Source organism: Leptosomus discolor, chromosome 2 (genome assembly GCF_034619465.1).
Source record: "Leptosomus discolor isolate bLepDis1 chromosome 2, bLepDis1.hap2, whole genome shotgun sequence".
NCBI lineage: Eukaryota > Metazoa > Chordata > Aves > Leptosomiformes > Leptosomidae > Leptosomus > Leptosomus discolor.
The window spans coordinates 27,602,008-27,622,620 of record NC_141392.1 but is presented as its reverse complement, the minus strand read 5'-3'; the positions used below and the strand labels follow the sequence as shown (position 1 = coordinate 27,622,620).

General features: G+C 39.0%; 1 protein-coding gene across 1 annotated transcript in view; it reads right to left on the bottom strand.

Annotated features, from left to right (window-relative positions):
* Positions 1-225: 225 nt before the first annotated feature.
* LOC104348216 (protocadherin Fat 4) overlaps positions 226-20,613 on the bottom strand; it is a 42,421-nt gene continuing 22,033 nt past the window's right edge. Inside the window, exons 24-44 of the mRNA XM_086460383.1 lie at positions 19,933-20,070; positions 19,088-19,304; positions 17,938-18,096; positions 17,302-17,453; positions 16,019-16,187; positions 14,901-15,109; positions 13,266-13,445; positions 12,446-12,665; positions 10,781-10,917; positions 9,970-10,113; positions 7,885-8,129; positions 7,630-7,739; positions 6,787-6,921; positions 6,123-6,259; positions 5,284-5,481; positions 4,850-4,944; positions 3,341-3,496; positions 2,330-2,527; positions 1,409-1,534; positions 803-1,007; positions 226-405 (exon numbers count right to left, since the gene is read on the bottom strand). Of these exons, the coding sequence (XP_086316509.1) occupies positions 226-405; positions 803-1,007; positions 1,409-1,534; positions 2,330-2,527; positions 3,341-3,496; positions 4,850-4,944; positions 5,284-5,481; positions 6,123-6,259; positions 6,787-6,921; positions 7,630-7,739; positions 7,885-8,129; positions 9,970-10,113; positions 10,781-10,917; positions 12,446-12,665; positions 13,266-13,445; positions 14,901-15,109; positions 16,019-16,187; positions 17,302-17,453; positions 17,938-18,096; positions 19,088-19,304; positions 19,933-20,070 (3,510 nt within the window). The remainder of the gene's footprint in view (positions 406-802; positions 1,008-1,408; positions 1,535-2,329; positions 2,528-3,340; positions 3,497-4,849; positions 4,945-5,283; positions 5,482-6,122; positions 6,260-6,786; positions 6,922-7,629; positions 7,740-7,884; positions 8,130-9,969; positions 10,114-10,780; positions 10,918-12,445; positions 12,666-13,265; positions 13,446-14,900; positions 15,110-16,018; positions 16,188-17,301; positions 17,454-17,937; positions 18,097-19,087; positions 19,305-19,932; positions 20,071-20,613) is intronic.

Sequence of the window (20,613 nt, the reverse complement as noted above, 5' to 3'; positions counted from 1 at the left end):
TACACGTGCCATAAGAAGTTAAATGCACTTTTAGGAAAGCAGCCTTGCATTGCAACCGTTCTGCAGCCCTTCCAGCCTACTGCTTGTTTGCTTCCTTGTCTGCCTCTTACAGCACAAACACGAGGAGCAGGAATTAAAATCTGGATAGCGTTCCCATATTCTTGTTGCACATTTATTTCTGTACTGTCCCAATGAATGTCACTGTGGTTTTCCTAAAAGTTTTCTTCACCGTGGTGAAAAAAATACATCGCTGTCATCAGGCTCATCATCTTCAGGCTCTGCATCCAAAATAATTGCCACTTCAGAAAATTTTACTCCTTTTATTTCTTTTTCAGGGGCGTGTGTTGTGGCATCAGGTGCCAAGGGAAGAGCTGACTCTTGATTTGTACCTGTCAGAAGGCAGCCCTGCAAGAAAACATAAGTAATACAGATGAGGCAGGAAACTACAAATGGTAGAGTGTGGACAACCTCTAAGCAGTAGAAGTTCTATAACTTGAAGGTTACAAGGAAAGCCTCATTTTCAAGGCTGACAAGTTTTAGGAGCAGCACATGAGAACCCCTTACTGTACAGATGCTGTAAACGATGGAAGAGAGTCACCGTTCTCTGGGTTACAAAGGCCTCCTCGTCCTAAACAGGGACAAAACACAGCTCCTCCTCAAAGATTTTCATTACTTCATGTAAGACTTTTTTTTTTTTTAGTTCTGTCACAAATTTACTTTTTTTTGGATAATTCTTCGCGTTATTTGATGAATAATAATAAAACATCTTTCACTCCATTCTTTGCAATTTAAAAGCTAATACCTGTTTTGTTGTGAATTCTGCAGTGGGCTGGGCATCTACAGTTCTAGGTCTAGTGGCTTTTTCAGATGCTACATTTTCTTCATGTTGACTGTTGCAATCTAGCGTCTCAAGGTAATCGCATTTTTCATCAGCCTGAAGTACGCCTTTGACAGCATCACCTCCTTTGGTGTGTTTCATGTTGCTAAAAGCTATTGTTTCAGTTTTCCTGAAAGAGAGTTAAGAGAATTTCTAACACCCCGAGATTGCAAATAGTTATGTGACAAATTCTTAGCCCCTCTCAAACTGACAGCAGCATGTACACTGATCTCAAAATTACTGGGGTTTTACCCCAGGGGAATGTGAAGTAACTTCTTGTATCCTGAAGGGTTTTTTCTGCATAAGGCTTAACAGTTTGCTAAAAAGTAGGAATTTGCCTAATTAAAAGGATTAAAAGGTATTCTCTTCCTTCCAGCATAGAGTTTTTAACTTATAATTTAAGCATTCTTAAAAATCGACCTATAGACTAGTGAAAGATACAAGGAAAATCCTATTTTACCAGAATAAACTAGAACCACATCTTTTGATATGCTATTTTGTATAAATTTGTGATAGCAGCATTCTACTTACACATTATTCATGTGTTCTAGTTTCCCCAAACTTTTCAGACTTCCATTTTTGTCAGTTGCACACAGATTATCAATTCCCTCCATAATTTCAGCTCGCTTCTTAATCAAATACTGTTGCTTATACTTTCTGAAAATGAAAAGCACATTAAAATAAAATTGTTAATTCTTTTTGAAGATTTGCTTTACAGTTGTTTTAAAAGCAGAACATGAAGCATTTGTGTCGTAAGTTTAATACACAACATTTATTTTCAGTATTATTCTGGGGATTAGTTTGGAGTATTTCATAGAATCACAGAATCATTTTGGTTGGAAAAGACCTTTAAGATCATCAGGTCCAACCACTATCCTAACACTACCAAGCCCGCCACCAAACCACGTCCCTAAGCGCCACATCTCTACATCTTTTGAACACCTCCAGGGATGGCAACTCCACCACCTCCCAGGGCAGCCTGTTCCAATGCCTGACCACTCTTTCCTATTTTTCTGTAACGGTAACAGGGTAAATACCCGCTGCCTTCCTGGAAATTTATTTGTTTTCCTCTACTACGTGGTCCTGCTGCCACTGAAGTTAGCAGCGAAACCTCCCTTGATTAGAGAAGACGACTTATGTGGATATATTAATACAGTGACTCGTGCTCTCCTTCACAGTTGAAATTTCTGCTATCCACATTACTCTGTTTTTAAAACCATTTGTTTCTGCTGTTGCTATGTGACAAACACAAGAAGAAACCACCTGTCAGTTACACGTAGTATGTCTAGTACATACAGTACACCACCAGGCATTTTGATTTATAGCAAGCCTTAGGCAATACTCCATGCAAATACCAGTGATTTGTCAGGTAAGTAGTTTTCGAGTTGGCATTTAAAGTAAACTTGTTAGTTGTAAGTCTAAATTATATTGTTAAAGTAAAACTATTTGTACCTTTTCCTTTTTATAGTAAGAAGTACATATGCCAGGAAGGCTATGAGGGCGCAGGCTAGGAGAACACTGAGCACGATTGTCGCAATGAGTTCAGGGGTTGCTGAGTCTGCAGGAGCCTCTTCTATGGCAGCAGTAACAGATGTTGAAAATATTTCCTCCAGTTCTGTCTCAATATTACTCTTCTGCTCCCTAAGTTTTCTGAAGATAGAAGAGCAAAATGCTGATGATTTATCAGACCTTCACTTTGGTTTGAAGAGTAGTGAAAGAAAATAACAAAATGCCACTCCCTGGTCCACCCAGACCTTTTCAGATGATTCAGACTTGTCACATCTTTCATTCAGGAAAAACTCAGTTTTCTAGTTACCATCCCTGGTGCTTACGGACTAAAATGCTGCAAAGCTTGGAAAATTGAGCCTGAGAGGTCAGTACCCTCTAAATCCAGATCATGGCAGATGCATATGGTCCTACAGACACCTATAGCGCGTTCCCCAGAGGAAGAGGTTCATCTGTGCGGAGTGCTCCCTGTGACCACAGGCTCCATTAGGAATACTGGCCACAAACCATTACTAGTTTAAGAGGCATTGAGTCTAGAAATCGTGCGTTTAGATAGCAGCTGCCCTTCATAGAATGTTTGTAAGAATGTGTGTTCATAACACTGTCGTGTCATGAAACAAATGTAAAATACACCTAAAGTGCAAGTTTTTAAATCAGCATTCTCAATTTTGAAGTGAAGTCAATATCTATTTTAATTCTATTATTTCTGCTTCAGTTTTCTATAAAACTGACTTTTAAACTAAACAGCCTTATTCGTGTTTTTGACAAGCTCTGAAAATTACCTTTCGATAAATAATGAAAGCTTTCTGAATTCTAAAAGTTCCATTTAAGCCTTGAGGTAAGTCTCAGATAAAATTTTATCTAAACCTGTCCAGTCCAAGGCACTCACAATTTTAAGGGAAACAAAACCTAGCTGCATCGCTCTGACACCCAGAAGACACACTTTGCCATACAGACCTTTTTACATCTTCTGCAGGTACTTCCAGGTTTGCCTCATCAAAAGCAATGATTTTTAAATAGGTTATGTCAGTGCTGCTTCTTGCTTTTCCCTCAAACTCATTGGAATAAGCATCAATGATGTATACATTCCACGCAAGTTTATCTTCCAGGACCCTGCCAGCATATTAAGAAAACATTTTAAAATAACTGGGCAATGACAAATATTTTACTCTGGAAATTAAAGGGTAGAAAAGTAGTATTTAATGCAACGTTTTGCAGATATTTAGTATTTTAACCTAAGCAGGTAAAAAAGTAGGATTATCATCAGCAAAGGAATTAAGCTATTTGCCTAATATCGTGGAGTGATTGAGTAACAGAGGGGAAAAAAATCCAGTCCTTGTCTCTGATTGGTAAGCAAAGATACTTTTCGTTAGTGGATGCTGTATAGCTTTTGTACGTAGCCTGAAAATTCTTAGATAAGTGCCATTAGCATAACTGAGCAATTAATTAGAGAAAGGAAGGGTTAACAAATCCTTACAACTAGATTTCATAACCAATACTGCATAGCATATCATGTATTTTAGTCATGCTTCTCAAACAACATATGGCTTATTTTATGCTTGAGATGCTTTTTTTGTAAATATAGGCAGTGATAACCATAAAGTATTATTAAAGAGTAAAGGTGAGGAGGAGGAAAATTCAGTCCCATAATCCTCACTGTTTTCTCCTCCTTTTTCACAGAGAGATTTTCATGCTGGATTGGACCATTGGCCCAGTTAATCCATCATTCTGATAGCAGTCAGTACCAGCTGCTCCAAAGAAAGCAGCAGAGCAGCTCTATGGTTTCCATTTAATTTTTACCAAGAAGAAACGTGTGCCATAACAGTGTCAACATCACAAACTCATTTTTCCAACTTTCAAAGTGATTTCCCCTCAAAAGCACAGGACTCAATATTTCTAATGTAAAGATATGGTTATGTATAATGAAATAAAAGATCTTGTGTCTTCATTAACATGCAAAAAAAGCCAAAATATGTTTTTTATTTTAATCTGGCCATCCGCACATCACTAGCTAATCTGCTAGCACCGTAGGGCTGAGACCTCCTTGAGAAGCTGTGCTGCTGTTCCACAGGGGAGGTCTTTCACCTGTAGCAAAAGCGGGTTTGGTTTGTGGCTTCTATCCTATCCATCTCCACACTTGTATCTTGGGCCTGCTGTCCATGAAAACCTTTATCCTAGGCTGTTAAAAATCACAGAAACATTGAGGTGGGAAGAGACCTCTCGGAATCATCTAGTCCGATGACCTCTGACATTCGTCAGCTCAGGCCAAAATCTTACCAGGTAATAACTGGTGGATTCCTGTGAATTCCCTCAAATTATTCCGAACTACATGAAGTTGAAGGCCTAGCTTTTCATGGGCACTGACTGTATCACCTCCCCTGTAGGCTGTCAGACCCCTGTCTCAAAGGGACTCAACTTTGTCATTAGATATTACATCAGAATAAAGCTTCACACTTTCAAAAATACCTTTTTACTTCAGCAATGTTTCTTTCAACAACATTGATCTTCTGATTAAGTACCACCACCACAAGGTTGTTACTGGAACTGGAATCAACAGTTACCTAATAAATAAAACACATATAAGGATTTCTAAAGCATTTGTACCTGTCTTAGACTGACTAAAGAAAAAAAAAAAAAAGAAGAAGAAAAAAACCCCTCTGATATAAAATAATTGAAATAATTGTCCTCTAAGAGTCAGTCTTCATGCCATATTTTTGTATGTCAATGGAAATGGCAACCTCATAATTCTGGCCTGAAAATGTGTCGTAAAAACTGGTGTATCTGACAGTCTCACCATATGGTGTTAAGTAATCTTTTTTGTCGTTACCAAACTAACCCTTCTTGTATACAGAGTTTTGACATGGAAGCAAATCAGGGCTATAAATAGCAATCTTCCTTACATTGACTGTTGTCCGGGCTGTGAGTCTTCTTGTGCCTTGGTCTGCAGCTTGGACTTCCAGATAAAATGTTCCAGCCTTTCCTGCTACAGAAACTGTAAAAATCTGCCCTGTATTTTCATCGATGTCAAACTCACTCATTTGATTATTCACTAAGCTGTACAGCAGAAGTCCATTGTCTCCTGAATCTGGATCTGTGGCCTGGGTTTAAAAAAAGGTGATTTGTGAAACTCAGCTTGTGGCTTTTGGGCTGCACATTGCTCGTCAATCACTAAACTCTGCAGTTTCTGTTTGTAAGACTGGAGTGTTCTAGGATAGTGCTGTCGTATTTTTCACTTTGCACTAAACAAAGTGGGGCACAAACTCTCAGATCAAGGGTATAAAAGGAGACATACATTTACCATAATGTCTGGAGGATTCTACAGCTGCAAGCGTAAAAGGAGCAGGCTATAACTGAGGGATAACACCAGACTTAGAAAAGGATGAGAACTGCTCTGCTTTGTAATTAATTTCCCTTTTGGGTCTGATAGATAACGAAGTTATCTCGTTATGGTGCCAAAGAGAGAACAGCATTCTGTGCAATATGTAATCCGTAACAACAGCATGAGTCGGAACAGACTGTATAGCTCTTCTGACAGACCCACTGGTAGGACAGGTATGGACCAGTTCCCTAGACACCCCATCCTTCACCAGTGTTATGTTAAACCTGGATGACGGGCAGAATGTGTCTCAAGCTTTCAAGAACACTTTTAACAGCTCCTTTAACCCAGTTTAACTGTGGAAGAAGTCCAAATCTTTCAAAAGATTTCTGTCCTCATGAAGAGCACAGAAAGATACTCCACCTGAACTAAAATAACTGGGTACTTGTACGGCACAGAGTTCGGTATCCGGGCAGAGTAGGCATTTTTCAAAAATGTGGGCTCTTCATTTACATCCTGCACTGAGATTGTCAGCATTGCCACGTTTTGAGCAAACAGGCCTGTTAAACAAAGACAAATTAACTGCAACAACAAACACCAGCAAAGCACAGCTTCCAAAGGCTGGGTCAGCCTGAGGCTTTGCAGCAGTATCTCTGCTGCATGTGAGGAAGAGGGAGAAGAAAGGGAACACAGCAGCAATGTACCCAGAGGAGCCCTATCTCCCTCCTCCTAGGGCTTCAGTAGGAGCAGGCAGTTCAAGGCAAAAGGTGACAGCACTGCTCCTCTCAGCCCTCTCCAGCTCGCTGTGCTGTACCAGGCAAGGGACAGGCAGGTTCCTCCAGTTCCTGCTAAGGATTCCAATGCCCAGCTATTATATTCTTTTCTGAGACCACGGTAGGGCCCTGTGAGGGTTTGCACCCTTGGAGGAAGGCTGCTGGCTTTTCTCTGCGCAGCCTTGGCCTTCAGCTTTTCACCTGTTGTATCAGACTTTTAAAAGCCTCGTGATTCCTGTATTTGGTTGCAAACACAGAAGATGTGTTCGTTGCCACTGATTTAAGCTGGAATGACCTCCAAAGCAAAAAGTTACCTGAACGCTGGACTTCTGCAGCAAATAAGACATTTTCATTTGCTTCAATTAAAATCACATACTGAGAAACTTCCTCGTAGTTCAAATTAATTGCTGTTCTCAGCTGACCACTTTTCGGATCCAATCTAAAATGACCTGAAAGGAAAAACATGCATCTTTGTTGTTACAGCTACTGTTTCACTTGTACCCCTCCCACCTCCTGTGTCTTAGTTGCTCTCAGGATGTTTCCATGTGTCCTCTGCTCTTAAGAACATGAAACACAATGCTTCCACTGGCTGAGCAGCAAAGGCATCCCAGCTGGGGCCCTATCCCAGACCAAACAGGCCTTAAACGTGTAAAGGAGGAACATACTTGGAAAACAGGATTGCAGCTTCTTGTTGCACAACTCCTTTTTCACCGATTTCAAAATTTTCTCTCAATTTCTAGTTATTTCCTTTTTTGTGCGCGAAAGGGAGTCGCAGCACAGCTGCAAAAGCGAATGGAGGGGAGGTGCCCTGGCATAGGTGCAAGTTCAAGGAAATGATAGACTAAAAATGATTGGCAGGGAGGAAGCTACTAACAACGGCTTTCTATTTTCGCTCCCTCAGCCTGCAAATTATCCTAACTTAAGACTACAGGAACCCATTTTCTAGCAAGTTACTGCCCCCTCTTTAGCCAGATTAACAAAGTCCATGCTGAAGAGCTCTAAAAAATTCTTTGTGTCCTTTCTTCTTTTAAAAAAAGGACAGAATTTTTTATCCTTGCTCTCCATGTCCTCATTTACATACAGGTACATCTACCACACAAAAGACAGGTTATTCTGTTATCTTAGCTATTTTAACTCATAAGGGAAATAGTACCCACCTTTTTCATTTCCAGATACAATTGTATAACCAATTGGTTTTCCTGAAGTTTCAACCACAGTAAAAGCGTAAATTAAATAATCCACTCCTGTGTTTTCCGAAATGGAAATGCTAATATAGAAAATAAATGATAAAACATAGTGTTACATTTCCCAGCAGTTGTTGCATTGGCAAGCTTTGAGATATAAGTGTTTACTGTGTTTTCCACTACCTGAGGAATATGTACCAGTTATATAAGTTAATATGAAAGCCTCACCTGATTTCGTTCTCATTAAACTGAGGAGCAAATGGACGGTTGTCAAACACATTAAGAGTAATCAGAGCAGTGTCATTTAAAGACGGAAAGCCCTTGTCCTTAGCCATCACTGTTAAATGGATCTCTCCAGATCTAGACAGGTTTCCAGTTGTAATTATTTTCCCCTCACTCATATCTTCTATCAGGAAGAATGGGCTGAAGTTTTGATCAGGGAGGATGTAGTACTCAATAAGGCCATTTTGTCCCTGCCATGAAAGGAACACAACTTCATGTAACTGTTGCTTGCAGGACCACATTATTTCAGTGCCCCAAGTCCAATAGTACAGACTCACCGGAATCTCAATATTTCCATGCTTAAATGGATAGAATGCCAAAGGCATTTTAAATAACTAGAAAGAATCACGCTCGGAGCTACTTTGTGCTTAAGCTGTAACACACGAGGAGCAGTGGAGAAAAGAGCCAACAGGCAGAGCCTCCCATTCCCCCCGCCCCCCCCTCCCCCCCCCCCCCCTTAATTCTGATGTTCAAAGATCCAAAAAAATTCCCATGGCAATACTGAAGAACTACATGCACTGGGAGTACATTTTGAAGCATAGGACAAACACTAAAACAAGAGATCTGATGATCTTTAAATGTCTCTAGCAAATTTATTTCAAGAATGGTGAATTTATTTCGAGAATAAAAACTTGGGGTTAGCTATGGTAGGATGGGTGCTGATAAAAACACAAAGCAGAAGAAAATGCACAAGCAGTTGCCCACTTACACAGTAAAAATGTGAAAAAAAAAATTCTCTAATGAAATTAAGTCAATGACACATGTAGAGGGGGGCAGTCTGAGTAGTGAGAGTGATCTAAAGGTGTGATGTCAATAATAATAAGCCAAAGTCACTTGGATCCTTTCCACACCTCGAGGAGAAGCACAGCCTCCCCACTGCTGTGAGGGTAAGCCCTATTCCTGCCTGCCACAGGAGGGTTTGGCACATTTTACTCTATGCACATTACTTTCCTGGGACAAGCCATTTTGACAAACCCTTAGGATTTGCTCTATTGCACTTGGATCTGTATTTCTGAAAAGCATTGTATTCTGTTCTTCTATGGCTCTGCAGCAGCAGGATCAAACCCTACCATGAACATCTGTTGCCACTAAGTAATCTGTAGACTTACAATTATTTCAGGAACAGGGAGGAACAGAGACAAAGACTAACAACTTCAGTGCTGGACTTGGCCCTAGCATCCTGAAAAGGTGGCACAACAGGAAGGATGAGTGGCACTCTACACGGCAGAGGACCAGACCTATTGTCTGAAGGATGAGTTTCATTAGGGTCCCAATGCATATCTCAGAGTCCACCAACTTTTGTAAACAACTTCACTTTTTATAAAAAAAAAAAAAAAATCATTGAGATGGATGATTTTAAAAGGTGCCATTAGATTATTTGCAGCAAAATACCACAGCTGCAGCTATTTTAACCAAAATGATGCAAGACGAAATAGGAAGGCACCTGCTACACCTACTTACTTGTCACTTCTAGATGTTTCATCTTTTAAATGACATAATTAGTAGTGATGTTGTCATGGTGATCTGGTTGATTACTGGACATCTCTGCCAGTGCTTGGATACTACTTGATGGGTGCAGTACAGATATACTGAAAAAAAATTACTTTAAAGAATGGGGACAGAGAGAATTGGCTGGGATACCACAAGGCAGAGATGTTTGGTAAGTAGACATTTCCATGCTCAAGTCAACTATATAATGTTTAGCTTTTAGAGATTCTTCTATTTCAGAAGTTCAAATAACTTCACAGACACTAAATTACTTCAGTCCTTGTATACTTCCAAAAGACCAGTACAACTCCGTATAATAAGGGGAAAAATTAAGGCAAATACAGCTGAAGAAACACGCCCAAAGACAGGGAGTACATCAGTGTCAAGGCAGAAACATCAAAAGTTCTCATTTCCAATTCCCAGTGCTGTTAGTCAATCAGAATTCAGTTTCTGCTACATTTGGTATTTCATGCCTAGAGAACGGAGAAAAATGTATTTGGACTGCAGCTTAAAGCGGTGTCAAAATCAAACACGCGTAGTTACCTGATCTTTGTCGGTAGCGCTCACAGTTATGACAAGAGCACCTACAGGATTAATCATGTTTATGGAAGCGGAATAGGAATTCTGAGCAAATACTGGAGCATTATCATTCACATCAATCACTAGAACAGTGACATGAGTAGTTGCCTATAAAACAAAATGGTTTCATGCATTTTAGGGTATTTAGAGTCTTTAGAGATTTTTTTTTGTTATTTGCATATGCAACAAAGTATAAATTTGACTTTGAAAATGCCGTAGTGAAATACTGTAAGTTTAATTTTGTGAAGTAAACATCAGAGATCACTACAGGATTTTAGTACAAGAGGGGCAGGAATTCAACGTTGCAGTAGGATTCTACTTCTTGAAAGGTGTCTGAATGAGTAAGAACAGGTTGTGTTTAGGAGGCCAGCATGTCCTACTGCTGCTATTCTGTTAAATAAGTGTGTAATATCTTTTCAAGTAAAAGAAATACAGCAGAACTGGAACAATTTGCTGAAAATTACTTTTTCTCCCATGAAAAATTATCAGGGCACTTACAGCACTAACAGCAGCAGGCAAGAATTCCAGTTCCCCAGCACAGGTTAGTGTGCAAACAATTCAGGGTCAAATTCTACCATGCATGATTTTGAAGTATTTCAACTAATTATGTAGTATAATACTACTCAGCATGGACGAAGGTCACAAAAGTCTGACCCTAAACATGATTAGGTGACTAATTTGTTTCACACAATAAATGTCTTTGATCGATCTCCCTCCCACTAGTTCAAAATCCACTCTGAATGAGTCGCTGTTCATTACAATAACGGTCTTTTACCTGATGGAAAGGGGCAGATTTATTGTTGACTGCATTCACTGTGAGGTTGTATTTATTCATGGTTTCATAGTCCGGAGAGGTCTTTATCTTAATGTTGCCATGTATTTCATCTATTTCAAATATATTTCCTCCACCACCTGAGATACATTTATAAAGAAGCATTATCAATTAATACATCTTAGAGCACATAATTAACTATGCTTTTAAATTATATGTTTACTTGTGTCTTGAGCTCCTTAGAACATTTTTTTAAATATCATATAGATAACGTAGAAGAAAAACAGAAAATATTTTGAGTGGGTGAGCATTTGAAATATGGGTCAGAATGGGTTAACAGGTTTGCATATACATCTGCCACACTCAAAAAGCAGTGGTGCTTGAGGCACACAAATGATGAGGAAGAGCACATTGGAGTTCTGGCGTGAATCTCTGGAAGCAAGTTCCTCTAAGCCTGTGCAACTCTTAGAGGAGATTAGAGGTGTTCCCAGGCACTTTTACAGTCCTGACCTGCATGTTCAGTCGCATGTTTGCTGGTTGCAACGGTCATGAAGCACTGTAACAAGACAGTGCTCCTGCCAAGATCTCTAAGAGGAGATGTCACTGAATTTATTCTGTCTCTAATGAAGGTGGACTGAGTGGCACACAGATCTAAAGAGAAATCCGTCTGACTTCCAAAAGACCTGGCAGTGACTTTCATGGTTCTGGCCACCTTTGTCCAAAGCAGCCTCAAAGTCTGAGTGCATATTGGAAATAAAAGACTCCAAAAACATATAAACTGTATACACATTGCTGTTGATGGTCCATACAACAAAAACAACTAGTTCAACTCCTGCAGGCTTTGGTCCAGAGGGGTCTAAAGCTCCACCTCTGTCAGATTTAAAGGCAGTGGCAAAATGGGCGCTCTTCTTAACTGTAATGCCATCAGCTACCACAGTTAAATGTGACAGGAAGCACAAATCAGAGCTCCTAGTCACTGCAGTTCACAAGCTGGTGCATTAATGTAAAATGAAATTGAAGGCACTCTATATTCACAGTCTGGGCAGAGATCTGAGGTAGCAGAGTAGGTGACCTGCTGTCTGTTGTGGCACTTCTGCTGCAGAGGTAAAGGTGTCCAAAAGGGTGAAGAATACAGCTCTCCAGCAGCCCCCAATAGTGAAGCAGGTCCCTGACACACTTGCGATACCATTTACGTCTGCTCCTTGTAAGCTGTGAAATGCTCACAGTCCATAACCTAAGGAGCGGCTTAATTTAGCAGTGTTTAACACTTGGCACAGGCACAACGGGTTCTACAAGGCAGGGATGAATTAGGCCCTAGACCTCACTCAGGAAAGCTACGGGCATCTTTTTCTGTCAAAATTATTCCCGCTGATTACAACTACAGCAGTCGAGTATCTAAAGATTTTTTTAAAAAGCTGATTTTTAGCAGAATTAAAAGAATGATTAAAAGCACAACAATTTGTAGTTTCTGCGAAAGAAGTTCCTAGTCAATCAGTTTGAAATTTGTATAACCATAAATTAGTAAAATACCAAACTAGGTCAAAGCTAACCTTCGTGGCTTATGTGGAAAGGGGTTAGGAGATAACACACATAATGCTATTTATGCTTCTAACAGTACAGACAACACAGTGACAGTTGTTCCACTGCAGTGAGAGAATTTCTTGTTACCTGTAAGGCTATATAGAACAAAGGCATTGTCTCCAGTGTCTCTGTCCGTTGCTGTGATTTTTCCAACTATGAATCCCACAGGCGCATTTTCATTCACACTGAATTCAGTCACTGGATCAAAGAGAGGTGACCAGTCATTAACATCAACGATCTTTATGACAACTGTGCAGTAACCTCGTTTCTTCTCAGGGATTCCATCATCTTCAGCATATATCACAACCTGTAAGTCACACAATTACTGGTAATGAGAAATCATACAAATAGGTACTTACATAGGATTAAAAAAATATTTTGGTGAATTTTAAACTTTGGAGTATTCTTAGAAATGTAAAGTGAATTCTGCATTCCCCTCAAAATTATTACTGAAAGCTTAAGTAGTATTGGATCAAAGTCTTTTTCTGTAGAACGAACAAATTCACCAATATTTTTGGTTGAAGCAAAACAAGATCATGAAAGATGCCCAGCAGTGGCAGCAACAATAAAGAAAATTAACCAAGAATTGTATCTGAAAGATCTCAGTCCAGTACAGATTCAAGCAAACAGACAGCACTTAATACTTGAGCTTTTCTTGTGAACTGTTAGTTATTCATGTGCTGAAGTGTTGACAGTTTGTAGGACAGGTAAACAATAAGCCTTGCTTGAATTTCATTGTAATCTAAAGGCTTTAATAATGCATCACATCTTGAGATGCTCATATTCTAAAACAACGCATAAAGTGTTCAAGCAATGCCAAGCTAAACAAAACCAAAAGTGCCATCTCTTAACCAAGGGAAAGTTGAAGTGTTCTCAGTAACGAGGACTTAAGAAATCTAAAGCAAACCTGATACTCTGTAGGTTCCTCTTCATAATCAAAGGAGGCAGTGGAATAAAGAATTCCAGTTGCTTCATCTATCCGGAATTTTAGTCTGTCTCCACTAAGAATACCATATGTTAGCAAACCATTTCTACCCGTATCATTATCCTGAGCTTTCAGCTGGATGATCTGAGTAGCAGGTAAATTCTGTGGATGAAGAACAGATTGAGGCAGTCAGAGAGTGGTTAGCTGCAATTTCTTAAATTATGTGAAGGGGGGGGGGGGCAATTAACAGTTACTGCATACACTTACAATAGCATAGATATTTTAAAATCAAACTATACAATTCGTTCAGCACAGTAGGAAAATTTCTTGTTTTCCCTAATTTACAGAAAAGAACTATTTCCTCCCCCATGCCTCTACCTACAGCAGCAATCTTTGGGAAGAAAAATCACCATCATTTCAAAAAGGCCAAATGTTAACCTCAAGCATCTGACTTGCTGTTGAGGAATTATTCATGTTGAACAGTCTCTACACCTGTGAAACTCAATGGATGTTGTCAACTTCAAAATCATGTTTCTTTCTGAACACTATTTGGCTAATAATTACTCTTTTCAAAATAAGTAATCTACTTCTTCCTTTTTAAAAATATCGTTTGCATCAAGATTGACAGTAAATATCAGCATTTCACTTGCACAGCCATTTGAGACCTGATCTGAAGTTATTTGATCCAACAGGGCATCCAGCAATTCTTACTGGGTAAATATTTCATGTTGAAATCAATTTTTGAGGTTGGGAAATGTGATTCTAACTCTGCTCCATTAAACTAACTGGGAACATTAAAAATAGGTGTAATAATTAAACCTATATTTAACTCAATCTTAGAAATGGACTAGATTTTAAATCAGTTGTACCTGATAAAGACAATGTGTGTGAATCAACTGGGAATCTCAAAGGCAAGGTACGCGCTACATAAAATGTAAACATGATCAATGTAATTCCTTTTTAAAAAGTAGCTAGCAGATTAAAGCATGAAAAGTGTTGTTTGAAAACTGAAGAATGAGATGTGGAGCTAGATGCTTTTGCATAATTAAATGCTGTGGCTTCTTTTGTCGGCTATCGTAAGGTAACAGCCACAGACTGAAATCTGGCTTGCTTTCTGCTGCCGATTACTTTGTGCCAGGAAGAATCACAACAGATTGTACATGAGCAAGAGGAGAAGTGTTGCTAAATCAGAGACTTTTGCCTGCTACTTCTCTGTATGATGCTCCCTTACAAAAGGCTGAGTGAGAGTCTATGAGGTGCCCAGCACATCCACTAGATTTCAAATGCACAAGAATATTCTCTGTGTACAAATATGCAAAAGGGAGTGGCTGTTTTTCCTTCATGGAGCCCCTTATTTGCAAAAGATTCACTTTTCCTTCAATATGTCCACACTTCTAGACCATTCTCTTCATGTATTGTGATTTTCAGCTTGAAATAAACCTTAAAACATGATATGGCAGAAGAGAATGGCAACCCTGTCTGGTGCCAGAATGTTTACTTGTATGCTTACCAAAAGATCATCATCATAATTATTATTATTGTCATCATTATTATTGTTATTTTTATTATCATCATAATAATTATTATTGTGATTCAGTCTGGAGGCCATTTTCTTACCTCTTCCAATCTTTCTTCTAGTAAAGAGTATGGGAAAACTGGAGGGAAATCATTTTCGTCAATAACTTCCACATTCACAAAAGCTTCATTAAATATGCTGGCATGAGATGAATCTGTTGCCCGCACACTGAAAATTACTGGAAAATCTTCCGGTTTCAAGTTCTTTCTTGTTCTTATGACACCAGTGAATGAATCGATAGTGAAATACCCTATTTAAGAAAAATAGAAATTATTCTGTTTATGATTTTATTAGTTAAACCTGAAGATATGACCCCTTCAATGCAAACTGTACATTGTGTATATCGTATGTTACAGTAGTCTTCAAAGAACAAAAGAAAATTCAACACGGATTTATGAGAATGTCAGATATATCCAGGGCTGTAATTAACAAAACCAAATAATTGAAAAGGTCCACTGGGAACCAAAGGGGAGAAGTTCACTCCACCACTCTCCAGTCAGGAGGTCTTCGCATTCCTCTGAAACAGTCAGTTTGTCCCTGTTTCAGTCAGAAATTATTTTATTTCCTATGAAGTCCTGTTCTTGCTGAAGATGAGGAATTCTGCAAATAACTTTAGGGAGATCACAACTTCAAACAAAACACTTTACAAAAAAGAAATATAAAGCATGCGTGTTTGATGATTCAATAAAACCAGCTCTATGTTTAGTAAAAAAAGATGTGTGACATGTGACAAAGCACTGATCTACTTGATCCCATGTAAACTTACTCTATGCATTCGCATTTGTTAAGAAAATGTTGCTGAGTTAGTTTTTCTACCAGCAGTCTTTATGCTGAATTAAGTATTCTTTCGCCAGTCACTGTAACTTTATGCCTGATCAGGTACCACCTGGTCTTCCTGTAGCAGACATAAAAAAGCATACAGCTGGTGCAGTCAGCTCTGTATCATGTAGCTCTAGGTAATCCGACAGAAATTCAATCATGTGCCCACACCTGATCCATACCAAATTTGTACATCTGGTAAATACACATCCAGTATTAATGTCTGTAGAACTGAGATAAAAGCAGAAGGAGAGAGAAGAAACAATCCAAAAGCTAAGTGCTCTGCAGGGCTAGTTGTTTAACACACCCTCTTCCTTGCCATTTCACATAAAGAGCTTACCCTTTTCATCTCCGGGGACAATACTGTATACCACAGGGACCTTATACGACACGCTGATCTGTACAACAAATGTATTTGGCAGCGTCTTCTCACTCAGAGGGGCAGGCTGATACACCGCTTCAGAGAACACTGGGAATGAGATGTCGATGGGAGCTATCATCACTGACACCTGCAGAGAAAAGGACAGGACCCCAGAGGGTATGTTTTCAGGTTTAGCAGACTTTTCTATTGAGGTATGCAATGGCAGAAGTCCAGAACTTTGTCAGTAAGAAAAAGCCTATGATTGCTGCATGCTGAGTTTGACACATGAGTGCCTTGAAGGCAGCAAAGGTTAGTGAAAAATTGCCAGCAATCTCATCAGCTTAGGTTCACTTGTACACTTTCCTAAATATAGAGAGGGATTCTGTTTCATCAGGTACAGCACATCTCAAGTGACTTGTCTTGCTAAACAGCTCTCAGAGAGGGGTACTGTATTTGCAACAAATTCTTCCACTGGAGAATGTATGACCAGAGCAGGAGCTTGTAAATACAGTATTTTAAAATTATTATAACTTACTTTATATATGAAAAAAAAGGAGACAGGCAGTGAATAAATAACACTTACTGCTTCACAAAAATAAAGGTAATTTATTTCTAAATGATGCCAGACAGCTGCTGTCCCATACTTTGAAGAATGATGGCTCATAAGTCTATATTTTAAGGTTCTGTTGAGTATAATTTTCTACATATCTTTATCCATATACGTTTCCAGTCTTTTTTTTTAATTCTGCTAATCTGTGATATTTAATGGCAAAAGATCATCAGCCAGTTATAAGCACTGTGTAAAAAAAAAAATTCTTTTATCATATTTACATTTCTCAGTCTTCAATTTAGAATTTTTTTTTTTCTTGTATTATAGGAAAATAAACAGGAGCATCTTATTTGCCATCTCCTGCTCATTCTTTCACATACTTCCATTACATGCCCTCTGTCCCACGCTTTGACCTTGCACAGAAGCCTCCGCTCCTCTAAGCTTCCTCCCTCACAGTCTAGAGCTTTTTCTTTCTTTTTGGAAGTGGAGTGATCAAAACAAAGACAGGTGGTGTGCCAGCAATTGCTATAGCGGCATAACTTTGTTAATTATCTTGTATCTTGTTCCTGAAACAGAAGTGGGACTGACATTCTGCTTCCCATTTTGCATCCTCACTAATACTTATTTCCTGGTGTAGTTTCACTTAGTTTAGAATAAAACAAATCAGGAGAATAAACTACACAAGTAGATGCTAAGGTAAAAATTTTAGTACCTTTACAGAAGTTGAAAGAGGTGGCAGACCTGAATCCATAGCAGTGACTGTCAAGGAGTAATACAGGGGAACAGTCTGTTTGGATAAATCTCTTGTTAACGTGAGTACTCCTGTGTTAGTGGAAAGATTAAAGAGGCCTTCTGAGTTTCCACCTGAAGACAGAAAAACAAGTGTTGGAGATGTTCAACACAGCCAGCAGACACAAGTGACTGAATTACATGCTCAGGATTTAAGAGACACAGGTTGAAATCCTAATCTGTATGCTTGATTTGGAGCAAGACACCTGGCTTCTCTTGATTCTGTGTCTGTGTCACAGAATCATTTGGGCTGGAAGGGCCCTTGTGAAGCCTCTAGTCCAACCTCTTGTCTCAAAACAGGGTCATGAATAAAATCAGAGCAGGTTGCTCAAGGCTTTGATCTATCAGTTGCTGAAAACCTGCAAGGACAGCCTCTCTGGGCAACCTGTTCCAGTACTTAGTTAGCCCCACAGAGGATTTTTGTTCCCCTTATATCCAGTCAGAGCCTGCCATTTCAATCTATGGCTATTGTATCTCATTCTTCTGTCATGCAGCTTAGTTTATCAGTGTGCAAGTATCCCAGTAATAAACACCTATAAGATTTTTTTCTCTAACATACCTGAAATACTGTAGAAAATGCCTTCATCATAACCCTTGCTTTCATCTGTTGCATTGATATCTACTACCAGTGTGCCAGCTGTGGAATTGTCTGGAAGGATCTGGTAATACGAGGGCTTGTCAAATACGGGTCCTTCTTCGTTAACATCTTCCACGGTAACTAAGAAGAGAAGGTCCATGTCTGAGTGTAAAAATTAGTTTCACCTCAACAGTTACAAGCTATTCCTTCAGTTAATATAAACAAGCATAGCTCCTCTGAATTGAGATGGAGCTCTTTCAATTTAAACCAGATGGTAACCTTGTTTTCAAAATGCTTGCCTTCAAGGATTAAATTATTTACTGGTCAAGCAATAGTTTCCCACAATGTCTGCACTTCGGGCTAGCATGCCTTCTCTACTATCTGTCATGAATAATATCATCTTATTGTTTTGTTGGGCTCCCTCCTGTATCCATATTCATCTGGCATCTCTAATCTTTGGCTTAGATTGCAAGCCCTGTGAGACAGGATTGCTCAGTTTTATATTTGTACATGACCTGGTACAATGGGGTCATGGCCCACCACTAGTGAAGCTGGCTGTACAGTGACGTAAATAACACAGAAGAGGAAGTAATAAACTAACCAATACTTCCAGTCCTATGGATCAAAAGTAGGGTTGGCCAAGAACTAGGATACCAATTTCACAGAGATATTTTATGTTGTGCTAGGGAAAAAAGATATAATTTTTTTTTAAAAGGAAAAAACCAACAGCAACCAAGTACTGTTATTTTAACAACACTAAAAATCGCCCACATTTTTTATCACCCTAGAAGCAGGCTTTCTGCAAACAATCAGAAAAACAACTGAATTATATTTTTGGAAAACTTTTCAATCAAGAAGTCAATAGGTACTCAAAAAATGCCATAGAATAATTTGTGAATAGATTGAAGTAAGTAATGTCAGTTTGTGTGAAAAATCTTAATTTCTGATGAACTAAACATTTTTTGAGAAAAATTTCATCTGGCTATAGTGAAAACGTCACATCATCATTCTGATAATTTACTTTAGCAGACCGTATTACTACTGAAGGCTATCTTTGTATCTCATAATTACACATGCTGAAATATTCCCTAAGGGAAATTAAGGTAAATTTTCCGTGGTAAACTAGAGCTACCTGTAATGTTTGCTGTGTCCTGAAGATACGGCTCTCCAGGATTGAAAGCCTTCAGGATAAATGTATACTGGGAATGACTTTCATAGTCCAGAGGCTGAAGAGTTGTAATATTTCCAGAAAGTTCACCAACATGAAATGAAGAAGTCTCTCCAATTATGGTGTAATGAATAATGGCATTGTAGCCTGTATCTTCATCCGTGGCTGCTGCACTCAAAATCTAAATGATAAAAACAAACCAACAGAACAAAACCACCAGGTTTAGAGCAGAATGAGGTCAGTGGCAAAACATACAGACAAGATTGGTATTTAATTGTATAGTGTTTATTGACTGAATAGCTCGTATGGCCATCAATTGCATTGCTAGAATAGTGACACAGCATATAGCAGGGCTGGTCACAGATGTTACAGATTCTTAGTAGTACCTCTTTCCCTTGATTCCTGTAAACCATTAATTCACAGCTGCAAGGCTGATATGGAGTCAGAAATGGACACACTGGGAGAAGACAGAAAACCTTAAGAACGGGAGGATGCTGGATATATGCACAACATCTACAGCATCTTTAAAACATGTTGCCTGTAGGTCCTCTGAAAACTAGATCCGTGCAGCATGGCATCACTGCTGGGGACAAGAGGGAAAGGGGAAGCAGCACAAAGAGAGCTTTAGGAAAGGTCAGTGGGATAGGCACTCCACTGTCATATAAAAGGAACATGCTGTGTGATTTTACAGACTCCAACAAGTAAAAAAATACGTTCACCAATGTACAGTCATCATAGATTACTACCATTTACAAGTTTTCATAAGGAAAACAACGGTAGAACAGCCCATTTATTCTTACGCCACATACCACATGTGGAGGCTCATTCTCTTTTACAGTCACTGAGTACGATTTCTGGGGGAGCACTGGTGGGTTATCATTCACATCTTCTACAGTGATGCTTAGAGCTAAGCTTGCAGATTGCGATGGTTTGCCAGAATCACTGGCCTGTGAAGAAATAATTTGTGATTAATTGCACAACTACATTGATACAAACTTATTTTACCAGTTCAATTTTGTTTCAAAAATGGTGAAACTTTGTCCCAGAAGACTTTCTGCTGGACAGGTTATCACCCAACGACATTACTCTAGCCCTGTACTTGATCAGATGTTGCATGTCTTACTGCAGCTGGTATCCTCACCATATCACATGCTCTGCCTCATTTCTTCAAATTATTCAAAAGCTCAAGCCTGGATCCAGATCAAATGTCACATGATCAGATGTGTCACTAATCAAGATAAACCCATGGTACACAGATTCATGTCTGTGATTTGGCATTTCAAAGAATAAGGAAATCCCTTGCATTTTGAGGGTTTGAAGTGTCTACAAAGCAAGCTGTGAAGACTAGCTAGCACGTGGCAAATTCACAGTCAGTTTTACGTTGCATGAACATCCACCACAGAGATATTCTATCTATAGGTACGCATGCACAAATTTCAATTAGTCTTAAAACGTGTTCACTTTTATTATTTCTAAAATTTTCAGAAGAC